The sequence below is a fragment of the Schistocerca gregaria genome, chromosome 2 (assembly GCF_023897955.1).
Source record: "Schistocerca gregaria isolate iqSchGreg1 chromosome 2, iqSchGreg1.2, whole genome shotgun sequence".
NCBI classification, from domain to species: domain Eukaryota; kingdom Metazoa; phylum Arthropoda; class Insecta; order Orthoptera; family Acrididae; genus Schistocerca; species Schistocerca gregaria.
In genome coordinates, this window is record NC_064921.1 from 879,775,776 (window position 1) to 879,792,589 (window position 16,814).

General features: G+C 39.8%; 1 protein-coding gene across 2 annotated transcripts in view; it reads left to right on the forward strand.

Moving 5' to 3' along the window:
* The window catches only part of LOC126335290 (uncharacterized), a 152,852-nt gene extending 136,466 nt beyond the window's left edge, over nucleotides 1-16,386 (forward strand). For both annotated transcript variants that reach the window (XM_049998378.1, XM_049998379.1), the window contains exon 6: nucleotides 16,102-16,386. In XM_049998378.1, the coding sequence (XP_049854335.1) occupies nucleotides 16,102-16,277 (176 nt within the window). In that variant the 3' untranslated portion in view covers nucleotides 16,278-16,386. The remainder of the gene's footprint in view (nucleotides 1-16,101) is intronic.
* Nucleotides 16,387-16,814: the final 428 nt, after the last annotated feature.

Below are 16,814 nucleotides of genomic sequence, written 5' to 3' on the forward strand. Positions count from 1 at the left end.
CTACCGCAACCTACATCCTTCTGAATCTGCTTGGTGTATTCATCTCTTGGTCTCCCTCTACGATTTTTTTTTTCCACGCTGCCCTCCAATACTAAATTGGTGATCCCTTGATGCCTCAGAACATGTCCTACCAACCGATCCCTTCTTCTGGCCAAGTTGTGCCACAAACTCCTCTTCTCTCCAATCCTATTCAATACCTCCTCATTAGTTATGCGATCTACCCATGTAATCTTCAGCATTCGTTTGTAGCACCACATTTCGAAACCTTCTATTCTCTTCTTGTCCAAACTATTTAACGTCCATGCTTCACTGCCATACATGGCTACGCTCCATACAAATACTTTCAGAAACGACTTCCTGACACTTAAATCTATACTCGATGTTAACAAATTTCCCTTCTTCAGAAACGCGTTCCTTGCCATTGTCAGTCTACATTTTATATCCTCTCTACTTCGACCATCATCAGTTATTTTGCTCCCCAAATAGGAAAACTCCTTTACTACTTTAAGTGTCTCATTTCCTAATCTAATTCTCTCAGCATCACCCGACTTAATTCGACTACATTCCATTATCCTCGTTTTGCTTTTGTTGATGTTCATCTCATATACTCCTCTCAAGACACTGTCCATTCCATTCAACTGCTCTTCCAAGTCCTTTGCTGTCTCTGACGGAATTACAATGTCATCGGTGAACCTCAAAGTTTTTATTTCTTGTCCATGGATTTTAATACCTACTCCGAATTTTTCTTTTGTTTCCTTTACTGCTTCCTCAATATACAGATTGAATAACATCGGTGAGAGGCTACAACCCTGTCTCACTCCCTTCCCAACCACTGCTTCCCTTTCATGGTCCTCGACTCTTATAACTGCCGTTTGGTTTCTGTACAAATTGTAAATAGCCTTTCCCTCCCTGTATTTTACCCCTGCGACCTTCAGAATTTGGAAGAGAGTATTCCAATCAACATTGTCAAAAGCTTGCTCTCAGTCTACAAATGCTAGAAACGTAGGTTTGCCTTTTCTTAATCTTTCTTCTAAGATGAGTCGTAAGGTCAGCATTGCCTCACGCGTTCCAGTATTTTTACGGAATCCAAACTGATCTTCCCCGAGGTCGGCTTCTACTAGTATTTCCATTCGTCTGTAAAGAATTCGTGTTAGTATTTTGCAGCTGTGGGTTATTAAACTGATTGTTCGGTAATTTTCAACACCTGCTTTCTTTGGGATTGGAATTATTATATTCTTCTTGAAGTCTGAGGGTATTTCGCCTGTTTCATACATCTTGCTCACCAGATGGTAGAGCTTTGTCAGGACTGGCTCTCCCAAGGCCGTCAGTAGTTCCAATGGAATGTTGTCTACTCCGGGGGCCTTGTTTCGACTCATCTCTTTCAGTGCTCTGTCAAACTCTTCACGCAGTATCGTATCTCCCATTTCATCTTCATCTACATCCTCTTCCATTTCCATAATATTGTCCTCAAATCGGAAATTGGCAACTGACCCTAAATAACGAAAAGTGCGAGGTCATCTATATGAGTGCTAAAAGGAATCCGCTAAACTTCAGTTAGGCCTACACTATAAATCAATCATATCTAAAGGCAGGTATTCAACTAAATACCTGGGAATTACAATTAAGAGCAACTTAAATTGGAAAGAACAAATATAAATTATTGTGGTGAAGGCGAACCAAAGACTGCGTTTTATTGGCAGATTATTTAGAAGATGCAACGGATCTATTAAAGAGACTGATTACGCTACACTTGTCCTTCCTCTTTTGGAGTAGTGCTGCACGGTGTGGGATCCTTACCAGATAGGATTAAAGGAGTACATCAAGAAAGTTCAGAGAAGAACAACACATTTTGTATTATTGAGAAATAGGATAGAGAGTGTCACGGACATGATACAGGATTTGGGGTGGACAACATTAAAATAAAGGCGATTATCGTTGCTGTGGGATCTTCTCACGAAATTTCAGTTACCAGCTTTTATCCTCCAAATGCAAAAATATTTTACTAACGCTGAACTACATAGGGAGAAACTATCAACACAATAAAGAAAAGGGGAAACCAGAGCTCGCACGGATAGATATAGTTGTGCGGATTTCCGCCGCACTTTCAGGGTGGAATAACTGAACTTTATTGTGAAGGTGGTTCGATGAACTTATTGCCAGGCCCTAAACTGTGATATGCACAGAAGCCATGTAGCTGTAGATGTACTTCACGGACTCAGACGGGGATATTGAGTCTGTTGTGTACATATACATGGCTACTCCGTTTTGGCTAAAGAGAGTCGTTTTCCTATAATGTCCTTGCAAAGTTTCGTAAATCTTGCTCCCATCTCTTCTACACATCTCCTATACATTCCATGTTTCTAATTTCAGTTTCGCCATGTGGTTTAGCAGCTACAACACTATTGAAGCGTTTGGAGTCGCCACCACCAAGATAGTGAGTGTATCGCACACTACGTGTAGCAATTGACCTAGTATAAATAGAGATACACCCTCTTGCTTTCCGTATAATCACCTGAAACCTTCAAAGTTTTTGTCACATTTGTGTTTATTTACCTTATTGGCACAACGTTGAAATTATTCTAACCATACTGGCCATAAACAAAATCACTTGCATGGAAAGTGATTAATATTTCACATTAACTCTGCCACTGCATTATACACAGCCTGTAGCGACCATCAGGAAACTAGGCACCTCAATTTCATCTCACTGTTCTAAGCATTTCCAGTTAGTGATAGTTTCAAATGTTTGTAAAATTCAGGAAATAAATTAGATATTTCTATTTTTAGTCTAGAATGATGGTGTACTTTCCAAAGGAAGATTCTTGCCAGGTACCACGAGAAAAAAATAGCACTCCATCTTCAGGTCACAAGTGGCCCATCGGGACCATCCGACCGCCGTGTCATCCTCAGTTGAGGATGCAGATAGGAGGGGCATATGGTCAGCACACTGCTCTCCTGGTCGTTACGATGGTTTTCTTTAAGCGGAGCCGCTACTATTCGGTCGAGTAGCTCCTCAATTGGCATCACGAGGCTGAGTGCACCCCGAAAAATGGCAACAGCGCATGGCGGCCTGGATGGTCACCCATCCAAGTGCCGGCCACACCCGACAGATATTAACTTCGGTGATCTCACAGGAACCGGTGTATCCTTTGCAGCAAGGCCGTTGCCCACGAGAATAAATAGCGTTACAAGAAATTTTTTGGAAGAAAATTTTCTTACTTCAAACTGTGATAAAAACAGAGCGTTTGATATATTTGAACTGATAATAATTTATGAACATTTTCAAACTTTATAGATGCATGTGATACATATTTTATTGTGAAAACATAACAGTATTCTGAGACCATAAATGAAGTACCATAAGATGTATGAAACTGTTCCACATGTGTAACGAAAAATGTTGACTCTGATGAGTTTGAGTCCTGCTGGACCTTGTAGAAATTTCCAACGAGAAAGGATTTTAGATCCGATGGCTCGCCTTAATACGAGCAAGATTATTCCCTATCCTCCCTTTTTTTTTTTTTTTTTTTTTTTTTTTTTTTTTTTTTTTTTTTTTTTTTTTTTTTTTTTTTTGCAGGTCGTCATTCCACCCATCACCCAAAAAGCCGATGCACGCTACACAAAAGTAACTGTAGGTACTTTCAGGCAAATATTTCCGTTGAAGACGAGAAAAGCGTATTTTTGAGTATGGTTCTTTGAGACCCAAGTCATACCGAAGTATACTACAAGCCTGTTGTCCTCAGCATGCAGTATGCACATTTTACATAAAACATCGTTCTTACTGCTGCAGTGCCTCTGCACCGTACTCCAAATTTTCGTCCACCATTTCACTTTCTGAATCAGAAACCAAGTGAGCGAAAAAGACAAAGACCGGAGATCATTGAGCAAGAATAATTAATTTTTTCAAGGAGATTACCTTGTACTTTTCTAGCCGTCGGCTACTCTCCTCTGTCGTAGTATCGAAGTACAGTTCTACACACTAACTTTTTGTCAAAATCGCCAAATCCCTTAATTTACGATTTCCTTTACATCCCATCCTTGGAGAATCAAGCCAGCGTGCTCACATCTAAAGGTTCTGCCTATGTTACTGCAATGTTAATACGGAATTTAGTCGATTCGGATATATCACAAGGTTTTGCTGTCATTTTATGAACTAGCAGAAAATTGATTTTTCACGGCTTCTTCGCTATTGGCGTGATCAGTAAAAAATCTTGAGCGACAGTTTCAGATTGGTTTCCAATGCCTTTTTATCCTTTACGCACTCTGACCGGAGGACCACTATAAGTAGGCTTTCGCTCTTGCATTTCGCTCGCTACCAAACAGATGTCAGTGCACCGTTCCACCGAAGAATGAAAGTATCCATGAACACATGATATTCCACAGAAACGTTGAACATTCATCTTATGCTGACTAGCAGCCCTGTTAACAATACGGCAACAAAGCTATGAAGCGGGCGAATCACAGCACTGCAGGGAGCAGGTGTGACCTTGAGACATCTAATTACTTAACGGCCACTCTAGGTATCACATCGCATAAATACATCTTATATTTACATACAATGAAAAGTATACATGTAACTAAACATCGCGTACCTACTAAAGTGTATTTATAATTAAGTGCACCTGGATGTCATGAGGGACCAGAAAATGTAATTTATTATTTAATAAATATCTATTATTCTTCCTAATTACAAAAATTATGTACTTCATCTGTAGTACCTCATCATTTTCGTGTATAACTGCCTCCCTAAAGCAGATATCAAAACTGAACGCCTAGCTCTTACACTACTGTCAAACACAAAACATTGCCTAAAATGTCTCATTCTTTGATTTTGGCGCCGCTATTTCCACAGCAGCTCGTTTGTGTAATATCCTTGAAGAAGCTGTCGATTGTACTATCAGGAGCATCGATCTTTCTTTCGATTCAAGCAGATTGCTTGAGTTTTTTATGCTTTTCGTATGCATTCGCGTCGTAAGCTTGTTATTGTGACTGCATATTTTAGCCATTTTACATAATAAAATTCTAAAAACGAAGAAGTTTATTGCAGTCGTAAATTTCACGGCAATCAACACAAGCATGATATTGGACATCGTAAAAATGAAGAAATTGTTACGCCACAATGAAGTGAGGTTAGGCCTAAAAGTTCGCCAGACAGCGCTTCAAAACGCAGGTTGAAACATCTTATTGAAAATGAAACAGACGGGGGTGTTGTAAACAATGTAAAATAACGGTAAAATTTGGTTAGTAAGTGGTAGCTTTCTTAACAGCTTTTTTCTGTCGCTAAATGTAAATACTGTAATAGCGAAAAATCACTTAGCCTACGTTTAGTGAGGACATAAGAGAAGGGGCCTATCCAGCAAAATTGTAATGGAATGTCAAGTGTGCAAAGAAACGAAATGTACAACGACATTTCTTGTAACACTCATAAAATATAGTGAAATGAATTTCGCCTTGCTTATGCCGTGAGGTGTATTGAGTAGGGAAGAAAACAGTACTAATATCTTGTGCTATGATGATGGATCTCCCATCGCCACCTGCCAAGTTTGAGAGGTATCACCATACTTGTCGCCAATCGAAAACGTGTGGGATATGGCGAGACGACGGGTGCTGCGCTGTGACCCAACGCCAAACACAACACATGAACTTCGTAAGCACGTGAATGCATCATGGATAACTATAGTCCGGGAGACGAGTCTTTGGTATTGATAGCTCGGTAGCGTCTTTCCGTTGCCTAGCGACCGCAGGCAGGCAGCCAATGACAGCCTGACTTTGAGCGGGTAGCAAGGGCCACGTTGCCGCTCTGAAACCCGGTCGCGCGCGCTTATGAAACTTACCAGTGTCTCGCGTTCAGGCGGTGAGGTCGTTCGTCGTTTGTCTGAAGTTGAATTCGCAGTTTATTTCGTTTTTGTTGTTTTTAGTGTTTCTTTGTTTATGTTTCGTTGTAAGCAATGTCTAGTGCGGCGGGTAGTACCAGCCCAACACAAGAAGTGAAACGGAGGAAGAAAAGTGTGCTACACACCCAGGCCCGTGAATTCGTGTGCTCTGTGAGGGAGTACTTTGAGAAAGAAAAGGCCAAAGGTGGGCCCTTAATTCCTGTTGTTCAAGTTCTGAAGAGAACTGCAGGAGCATTGAAAATAAGTAAGAACACTGTTGTAAAGATAGGGAAAGAACAGTATAGTGTAGATTGTGACGAGAGTGGCACAACAAAGCTGCACACACCAGGAAAGAAGCGACCGAGAAATAAGCAGGTGACAACTTTGGACGATTTTCAGAAAGACGCTATTCGTCGTCATATATACAGCTATTATAAGAGAAGGGAACATCCCCCTCTATCTAAATTACTGGTGTCGCTTCAGAAAGACGATCTTTTTAAAGGGAGCAAATTTTCATTGCGTACAGTGTTGAAAGACATAGACTTCAGCTATTCACTGTTTAACGGACGCAAAATATTAATGGAAAGGACAAATGTAGTTGCATGGCGGTGCAGATTTCTGCGCAGGATCATGGGTGTGGAATTCGAAAGTATAGTGTGGTTAGATGAAACTTGGGTCAATGCCAGTCATTCTTTACGTAGAGGCTGGAATGATGGAACGCCCGAGGGGAAAATGGCAGTGCCTGTTGGCAAAGGAGGGCGTATTATTGTCTTACATGCAGGAACATCGAAAGGTTTTGTGCTAAACTGCTTGAAAGTGTTTCGCTCAAAAAAGACGGAAGATTACCACGAAGAAATGAACAGTGTAGTATTTCAAGAATGGTTCGAGACATCGCTTATGACGAATCTGACAAGTCCATCAGTGATTGTTATGGACAATGCGCCTTATCATTCCGTTGTTCACGATAAGGCACCAACCTTGGCAACAAAAAAAGACGATATCATTCAGTGGTTGAAACGGCGAAAAGTAGATTTCAGAGAAGATTTAAGGAAGGCGGAACTGCACGAAATTGTGGCACAAAAGAAACCCCAATTTCCAACATATGTAATTGACGAGATAGCTAAAAGGCACAGGCACGAAATCGTTCGGCTTCCTCCATACCACTGTCACTTCAATGCAATTGAAGGAGTGTGGGCGCAGATAAAAAATTACATTGCTGCAAACAATAAAAAATTCACGATCTTTGAAGTGGAAACTCTCCTTCCAGCAGCTATCAATAAAGTGACAAGCGAGACGTGAGCTAAAATTGTAAACAGCACTGCAAGTGCCATCAGAGATGCGGCCAAAACCGAATGGGTTGTGGAAGAATGCATCGAAAATTTAATTATACATCTGGGAGAGAGCAGTGATAGTTCGAGTAGTGCTGAGGAAGACAATGTCAAATCAGATTCTGACAGTGATGTGAGTGGTGTTTTTCCATTACAGTAACTACAACGTATTCAGGAATGTAAGGAGGGGGTTTGCTATCGATCTACAACCAGATCATCATATTGTGAGTAATTTCTTCAGATTATAACTCCAAAAATAAGCTCAATGAGTTCCTTCCAGTCGGAATTACATTCACTTCAGTGTCAATACGAACATGTCATCGTAATGGGTGACTTGAACATAGACCTGCTAAGAGACACTCCCTCCGCAATAAACCTAAGAAGATTGTTTAGTTGCAATAGCATGAACATTCTTCCATTACAACCTACACACCATACGGCGCACAGTCATACTCTTATAGACGTGATCGCAACGAAACAGACTGACAAAGTAAGAGATGTTGGTCAATCATCGGCCCCTGGCCTCTCAGCACATGATGTAATATTCCTGGCCTACTCTGTGCAGCCCCCAAGGATGAAATCGCGTTACATAACTTGTAGGAACATGAAACGTATTGACCTTGACGCTCTAACAGCCGATTGCTCAGAAATCTCATGGCATCAAATAATCAGAGAACCTACAATCGACGGCAAAATTAATGAACTTGGTGATAAACTCACTGCCCTCTATGACAAACATGCACCTGTGCGCACAGTCCGTGTAAGAAAATCTCCTGCTCCATGGCTGACAGCTGAATTACGTCAAATGATGACTAATAGGGATGCTGCCCACAGGCGTTTCAAGGCAGATCCGAAACCCGAACGTTTTGAAGAATATAGAAAGCTACGGAACAGAGTGAAACAATGCATTCGCAATGCCAAAATCAGGCACGCTCGCTCCCTCGTATGCAGCGATTTGAAACCCACGACTCTATGGAAGAATCTCCGTAGCTTGGGGGTCGGAAAGGCAAAATCGGAAACTACTTTTCATGTGTCAGCTAACGAATTAAATGAATTCTTCTCTGCACCTCTGAATACCAGCACGGCTGATGATTTCCGTCCACAAGAATCCCCAAACAGGATAACTAACAACGATACCTTTCATCTAAAACATGTAACAACAAATACGGCAAGAAAAGCAATAATGAGAATCTCTTCTGATGCAATAGGCAACGACAGTATCGGTATAACCATGATTAAGAATGTTGCCGATATCTTAGTACCTGTCTTAACTGACATATTTAATTTTTCCCTCGTGAACGGAATATACCCCACTGCATGGAAAAGAAGCATAATTCGACCCATCCCTAAGGTCGAAAACCCGCAACTGCCTAGTGATTACCGACCAATTAGCATACTGCCTGCTGTTTCCAAAGCACTGGAATATATTGTTCATGACCAAATCACTGAACACTTGCATGAATTCAGTCTATATGACAAATTTCAATCCGGTTTCCGTAAACATCACAGCACAAACACTGCTCTAATTAAAGTAACTGATGACCTGAAATATGCCATCGACAATCGAAAGGCAACAATATTGACGCTACTGGACTTCAGCAAAGCTTTTGACACTGTTAACTTTGACATATTACTCAGAAAAATGCAACAGCTTAATTTCTCTGATAGTGCAATGAGATGGTTTGAAAGCTACTTAAAAGACAGACAGCAATGTGTTGTCTGCGCAAATGAAAAATCTTCCTGGAAACATGTTTCTTCGGGAGTGCCACAAGGATCAGTCTTAGGACCACTTTTGTTTTCTTTATATGTCAACGATATTTCGTCGGTTTTGTCCTCCTGTAAACATCATTTCTATGCCGACGACCTCCAGCTCTATCTCAGCGTCAGACCTGAAGACGTAAACACTGCAATCGCTCTGATGAATGATGATCTGTCTTCAGTAGTGACATGGGCGAAAAACCTGGGGCTTAAATTAAATGCAAAAAAGACGCAAGTAATCTTAATAGCCCATCAGAAATTAATAAGTTCAGATTTCCGCGAACGGCTACCTCCTATTCTGCTCGAAGGTACTCCAATACCATATCAGAAAACAGTGAAGAACTTGGGTGTAACTTTGGACGAGCATCTCAACTGGGCGGAGAATACAGTCGCAGTGTGCCGAAAAACGTCTGCTTGTCTCTATGCTCTCAAAAAGTTTCGGAACATATTCCCACAGGACTTGAAACGCCAGCTCGTGCAAGCACTCGTTCTACCGAACCTCCACTATTGTGATGTGATTCAACAAGGCATGAGTAGTGAAAACAAAAGACGGCTAGAGCTAACCATGAATGCCTGTGTGCGTTACACCTGCAACATTCGCCGATATGATCATGTTAGTGCTTCATACTCCGAGCTAGGGTGGCTGCGGCCGGACAAACTGCGTGACTACCACACTCTATGTCTACTTCACCGACTCCTCATCGCGCAAGCACCCCAGTACCTAGCTTCAGAGATTAAAATCCTGTCATACCATCATAATCGAAACACGAGGTCACTCTTATCTGGTATCCTAACTGTGCCCACTCACAAAACAAAAACTTTTGCAAACTCCTTCTCAGTTGCCGCTGTCCGCCTCTGGAACAAACTGCCCCTTACCTTGAGGAAAATTCAATCTCCTGTTGCTTTTAAGAAGAAGTTGAAGCATTTCCTACTATCATCCGCATAAAATTCTCCACAAAATTAATGTGCAAGGCAAATCCTCTCATCTGTCAAATAGCAAAGCTAGTGTCTCCTATCTTGCTCCTGAGATGCCTTCCTCTTCATCTATCTCTATTAGACACGCAGTCTCCTTTTCCTTTATATTTTCCTTAATTATGTTTCATCATGTCTCTCTATTCTTCTCCTCGCTTCACCATGAGTCTCCCTCATACTCCCTGCTGCCAGCACTCCTATCTTAAATCTTTCTCTTCAATAATGTATTTTTCGAGGTGTACCTTTCTAATTGTTTATCTCACTTTTTGTATTAGATGTAGTTTAACATGCCTACTGAAACATATGACTGTAAAATAAGTAGAATGCCTGGTTAGATGTAAGAGAGGGCCTGATGGCCCTAATCTTGCCAGGTTAAATAAATAAATAAATAAATAAATAAATAAATAAATAATACACTGACCAATTATTCTGTAGCTTGTAGAACAAATTAATAATGCTAATACTTAACAATGGAAACCAAAACTGCTAATGTTCAACAACTTGCGAAAATAGTTTTCATTTCAGTTATGAAGTTTAACAAATAACTTTATTATGTTTCAGCATCTTAAATACTTGTACTAAATAGCTCTTATCAGTTTTCGAGTTAATATATTTCAAGCATCAACTTTAAATAAATTCACGCGTACCAATACGACTTGTATTTTGTCTCGCTTTTACTTCTGCTGCTAGAGAATGCGTGTAGCAGACAGGGCGCCGCGTGCTGTGAGCCATGTTCGGCAACAGCGCCGTCTGCCCGCCGGAACTGTCAGTACCAATCACTCGTCTCACGGACTCTATATCGCAGAACACCATTCACGTCTTATACGCGTCGATATCATCACACATGAAACAAGTTATCAGTTCCATGGTGGACCCTATGCCCACTAGGCAATGGGGCACATGCTGAACCGAGGTGACTCAAATGTTAATTATTTCTGCAGAACATACTAATGTACATGTCCAGTGAATATGAATGATCTGTCTCCAGTCGTTCAAGGTGTACTGTTTTCTCTGAACATGTGTGTAGTTCCAGATTATCATCTAGTGTATTAATTAACTTTTCTTTGATCTGGACGAATAGTTTTGCTTTAAGCATGTGTAACACATTGTGACTTGTTATCCCTTTGTTCCAGTACTTGGTTTTGTTTATGTATTTTTTGGAGTTGCGCTTAAGCTACCTTGGCACTTACGGTATGGCTCAAGAGTGAAGACCTCTTTGCAGGGGAGCTCCTGTCTACCAAGTGACCAGTAATTAGCTGACAATGCTTTCTCTGCTTCGTGGTAAGCTACTCAGGTATTTGCAGCTTCAGTTGCCCAGAGATTCACATCACCATGAATAAAACTACTGGTAAATTTGCTTGTTTGCACTTCATTTCAGCACCATTAGATGGACACTTTTCGTATCCATTGTTAAATCGATGGTAGCAGATAACATTTTTCTCTATAATCGCAGTGATATCCAATCCATATATTGCTTCAGGGTTCGTAATTTCATGTTCTTGGGTTGTGAACTAGATCCAGATTGCAGCACAAATCTACCAGTTGGACTAGTCACGTGAGTACCAAAACTATTCGATGAGCTATCTGTTTCAGTGATTTGGTTAATCTGACTCAAGTCTTGTCTCACAAAAGTGTTACTTCACTATCAATTCGTGCCACTCTCTTATTTCTGAAGTAACAGAACCTTCTACACTTTTTTCACAAAGTATTTTACATTCAGGGCATCCGCACCTGTTGAAAAGCATAATGTTAAGAAGAATTCCGCTGACAGTGGGTTTTAGGTCGTGAAACCGGTTGTATATCAATAAAACAAGAATTTTAACAGATGTCAGGGAAGTCTTCTTAAGATCTACATATTTTAGTTCGTTATCAATGATCTTTACACTAGTCTACTGTTCTTTCTTTAGCAAGATACTTTAGATACTGCCCCTCTAATGCATTTATCTGTTTCTATCGTGTAAGCTTACAGAGCTATCATGCTCTTAGCTTGTTATTTTGGCCTACCAAGTGGTAAATTTGTTTTTAACAACTTTGATAATCTGAATATCTTTCTCAGTGAACCACAGAGTCATTTTTCGCTGCACAATAGTCGAACTGCTCGGAGATTATTTTCTCCTAGTTCCTTGTTAAATTCTTTACGGTCTAGCAAGATCTGATTGAGTTCGCTCTTGTGCATGTGTGGAATCTTCCTGACGATATGGAATCTCTGTAATTTGGTTTCATAATTCTACCTTTATATCATCTTCGGTTTGGACGACTGTTCGAGTGTTAGATATCTGCTAGTAATTCTGTTTTGGTGTGCTCCTATGTTGTCACCAGAGTCTGCATGGTCAAGGTCAGACCTGGCAGTTTATTTAGACTCTCATCTAGCTGGCTAGCAGCGGCCTCTACAGGAGTTTTTCTTCTTCTCCAAATGATATTTTCATATAATTCTTAGCGTAATTAATATTACCTAAAAATTACACTGAAGATAGTACCAAATCTACAAAAGCGAATAATTAAAAATTAAAGGACTCCCTTTTCAGACATCGTTTAATGGCTGCAGGAATGGCGCAAGAACAATGTCGTGTCGACTTGAGGCTGGCAGCTTCGCACACTGAGTTTAGCCATAGTGCGTAAAGCAGCACAGAGCTCCAGCAATTGTATTACAGAATTTACATTTCCGAGGTTAACTGAACAGAAAGAACTTACAGTTACGCACTACTCTCTGGAGGCTCTTAGCGTCTAATAAAAAGGAAAATTCTCATTTCAGTTTTATCCAGCTGTGAAAGAACTGTCTTCCATACTTCTGCGGAATTTTCTGGTTTTCTATGACTAGGTATGTAGATTCCGCTGTCGTTCGAATTGCAAGATTCACTAGTTTTGAGCATGGAACTAACAGAATATGTATATATTAATACACGACATTGCAAGTCCTAAACAAGAGTCCCCAGTGTGGCATCAGCATAAAATAAAAGGAAGATTTGAGTCAACAATATTAAACTCTTCAGTTGTGTGGCCATGTTGTCCGCAGTTTCTTTACGATTGTTGAGAGTGTTTTCGTTCTGTCGTTACAGCTACAAAAAATGCGATTTTTTTTTTCACCAGACGCGTTTCGCTTTATTGACGTAAAGCATCATCAGTGGTCAGTAATTTATTTACATTTTGATTGGTTTTAAGATCGAAGAACAGTTCTTTAACAATATGTTGTTTTCTACTCACGGTGATTTTCGCTTGATTTCTCGTCTACGCCGGGAAATACCGTCTGCTAGCACTTCGTTGATGTTTTTCTTCTTTAGACATTGATAGCTGTGACCTAATTTTTAGTTGCTCTGCAGCACTATGCACTTTTTATGTTTTACATTGCACACTTTTTCGCACCACTGACACAATATGGAGTATAATCCAGTGTTAACATATAGTGAAAGGTAATAAAACGTAACGGGTAATCTTTCTTTCCCCAGTAAAGAATAAAAACAGAAAAAAACTTATTTAGGGAGTGAAATATCTAGGGATGGAAGAATAACTAACGAAATTAATAGGAGGTTACAGAAGGGAGGAAATTTCTACCAAAGAATAAAAGACCTGATTTGGAATAATGAAGTTTCATAAAGTGCAAAACTCCTTATGTATAAGAATTATTACTTCCCTATTGTCACCTATGGTGGAAAAACATGGACAATGACCGAAAGGAACTGGAGCAGACTGCAAGCAGGGGAAATGAAATTTCTCAGAGCAGTTAAGGGAAAAACAAGAATGGACAGAGTAAGGAATGTAGAGATTAGAAAGGACCTGAAACAAGAAAGTATGAGAGAAGAAATTGAAAGAAAGAGATTAAGATGGTATGGGCCTGTTAAGAGGATGCATGGGCAGAGACTCCCCAAAATTATGAAAGAACTAAAGATGGATAGTAAAAGACCTAAAGGGAGCCCAAGAACACGGTGGAAAACGGGAGTGAGAATGTCTGTGGAAAAGAGAGGAGTGATTTGGCAGCAAGAGGAGGAAGAAAAGTGGTGGGAGGACCGAGCCAAATGGAGAGGACAATCAGCACCCAGACCCAGCTGTAGCTGGAGCAGGATTAGGATATAGATAGATAGATAGACTTTCTCGCACCACTATTTCTGTTTGTTTTTATACTATTAAATATGTTTTGTGGCTTGTGTTTTGTAGTGTTCCAATCATAACTAATGTGTCTTTGGCCTATACTCTTTTTATAGTTTATTGTATGTGTGTAATTCTATTTAATTATGTTGCCATATGTTTGTATACTGTGTAAGAGTAGTGAAGGAATAATGATGGTGTTTTTTTGGGTGGGGGAGGGGAATGCCATGGTGAGTGGACATAAGTGTGTAGTAGTGTGATGATGTGTGAGTTGAAGGACGACGTCAGGAGCAAGAAGTGAAATGAAATTGAGGAGAGGGGGGTGGGAGAGTTGGGTGAGAGAGTGGGAGAGAATGAGAGATGGAAAAGGCTCTTTTCTTTTTCATGTAACTTCATCAGTTATTTTGTGTAGAGTCTGGTGTGCAATGTTTCATTCACCGTCTTCCACTTTCTCACCCAACACCCTCCCCCACGCCTAATTTCATTCCACTTCTTGATCCTCACTTTGTCCTCCAACTCATGCTCCAGCACGCTGTTGTACACTTTCGTCTCTCAACATGGCTTCCCCTTCCCCCTCCCTAAAAAAGGCTCCATCACTATTCCTCCACTACTCTTACACAGCATGTAAACACACAGAAACATAATTAAATAGAATTAAACACATACAATAAAATATAAAAAGGATATAGGTCAAAGGGACACTAGTTTTGTTGGGAACACTACAAAACACAAGCCACAATACTTACTTAGTAGTATAAAAACAAACAGAAAAAGTGGTGTGCGAAGAGGTGTGCTGTGTAAAACATGAAAACTGCATATTGCTGCAGACCAACTAAAAATTAGGTCACAACTATCAATGTCTAAAGAAGAAAAACATCAACGAAGTGCTAGCAGACGGTATTTCCTGATGTAGGCTAGAAATGAGGCGAAAATCACTATTAGTAGAAAACAAAATATTGTTAAAGAACTGTTCTTCGATCTGAAAACTAATCAAAATGTAATTAACTTAACTACAGACCACTGATGATGCTTGACGCCAATAAAGCGGAACGCGTCCTGTGAAAAAACACATTTTTTATAATTGCAACGACAGAAAGAAAATACCCTCAACAAATACTAAAATACGTGTAGGACTAATATTTCAATTCAGTGTCTCAGCTTGGTATTTCAACTTACAGCACTAATCTGTAGTAATAAAAAGTTACTGATAAATGACTGTGCACTAGGCTCCCTGTCTCTAGTCTGTGATGGCGGTTAGCGAGAAACGAAATAATTACCCTGCAGCACTCTCGATACGTTTTAAAAATAAATAGACACCAACATATCTGTAAAGGTATAACAACGTGAAATAAAGAATTCAGAGAAGTCCTTATTTCAATCTATATTCCTCCACAGAAAAATTACATTTCCCCCCCAACGCCATTGAGGACATATGTAAATCTTAGAATGTTGCTATGTACAGCTGAAAATGCGATTTATGCGGAATAATTATCATAGGAATTGCACTTATGGCATAGCCCTGAGAAAGCTTGTACCCAATAGAGAGAAGAAGAAGACGGAGCTAATCGATGTTGTCTTATCTTAAAAAGAAATGTAGCTGCAAAGTTCATTGAATCCCAGCAGATACAGACCAGCAGTAAAAATAAGTTTGGAACATTACTGAAGGAAAAGTGTTGTTCGACTTCACTCAGCAGTGAAAGTGATAATTTAATACAACTAAGTTTTGTTGACATTATAAATAGCTTCATTAGTGTGGAGTGTGGGCACAAACCAGTTAGTTAATAAGATTATTTGAAACTCTTATTTTAATGCTGATTATTTGGGAAAGAATTGTATCCGAAATAAATACATGAGAAATGTGCTTGGTTGACACATTCCTTTTGTTATCTTGCCTTTCCCTAAGTAGTGTGTTTGCTTGTAGTTAGAATATGTTATTTTTAAAAATTGAAATATTGATTTTAGCATGGATATGACTCTCACTTTTTTGTGTTTTGAAAGAAAGAGCGTAGATATTCACAGTGATGTCAATAAATCGTGTACTGTTTTCTAAATAAAGGATGTGGCTCATGAGAAAAATGTCTTGTTTTCAGAATTACTCATCTCCCTGAATGCTTTACTGAACAGCATATTAGAAGACGTTACCAACAACACGTTTCATAGCACGTGTGTGCTGAATGGAACAGGAGAGGAACAGGATGATTATTCTGGAGAGTCTAAAACAATTTTCCCTGGTTCGTGTATGATAGTAGTGGGCAAGAAGTTGTAAGAAAACAGTCTCCCTATTGATGTGCATGGTCGCGCATCAGGCGCATATCTGTTCTATGTTAGCTGTTTGCTCTCTGCTAAATGATGAATAAAGGTTTTTTTCGTGTTGATTTCATCTGTTTCTTAAAAGAATCCTCGTCAAATGTCATTTTAAAAACTTTTTAAACAGAAGTTTAACCTGTGTTCCGATCCAATAGATACAGGTCCAAGGCAAGTTCAATAACCACGCTGTTCCGCACCAAGGGATACAGTTTCAACATAAGTTCCATAATCACGACTGATAGGTGAGGGGACAGGACGAGGTAAGACAACGTTTGTCATAATAGAGTAAAATACAGGGTGTTTATAAATTATTTATACAAAAGTTCCCTTCAATTGTGAAACGGGAAATAACTTACAGAAATGTTTGTTGCAACACTGGTTGCAGTATATCTTCGAGTTTTATTCCCTGCAAATATTGTTAGTTCCCGACGTTCCCGCTAGGTGGCACGTGCGCTGAGCTGTTCCAAAAGTCATCGTTGATTTTTTAATTGATTTC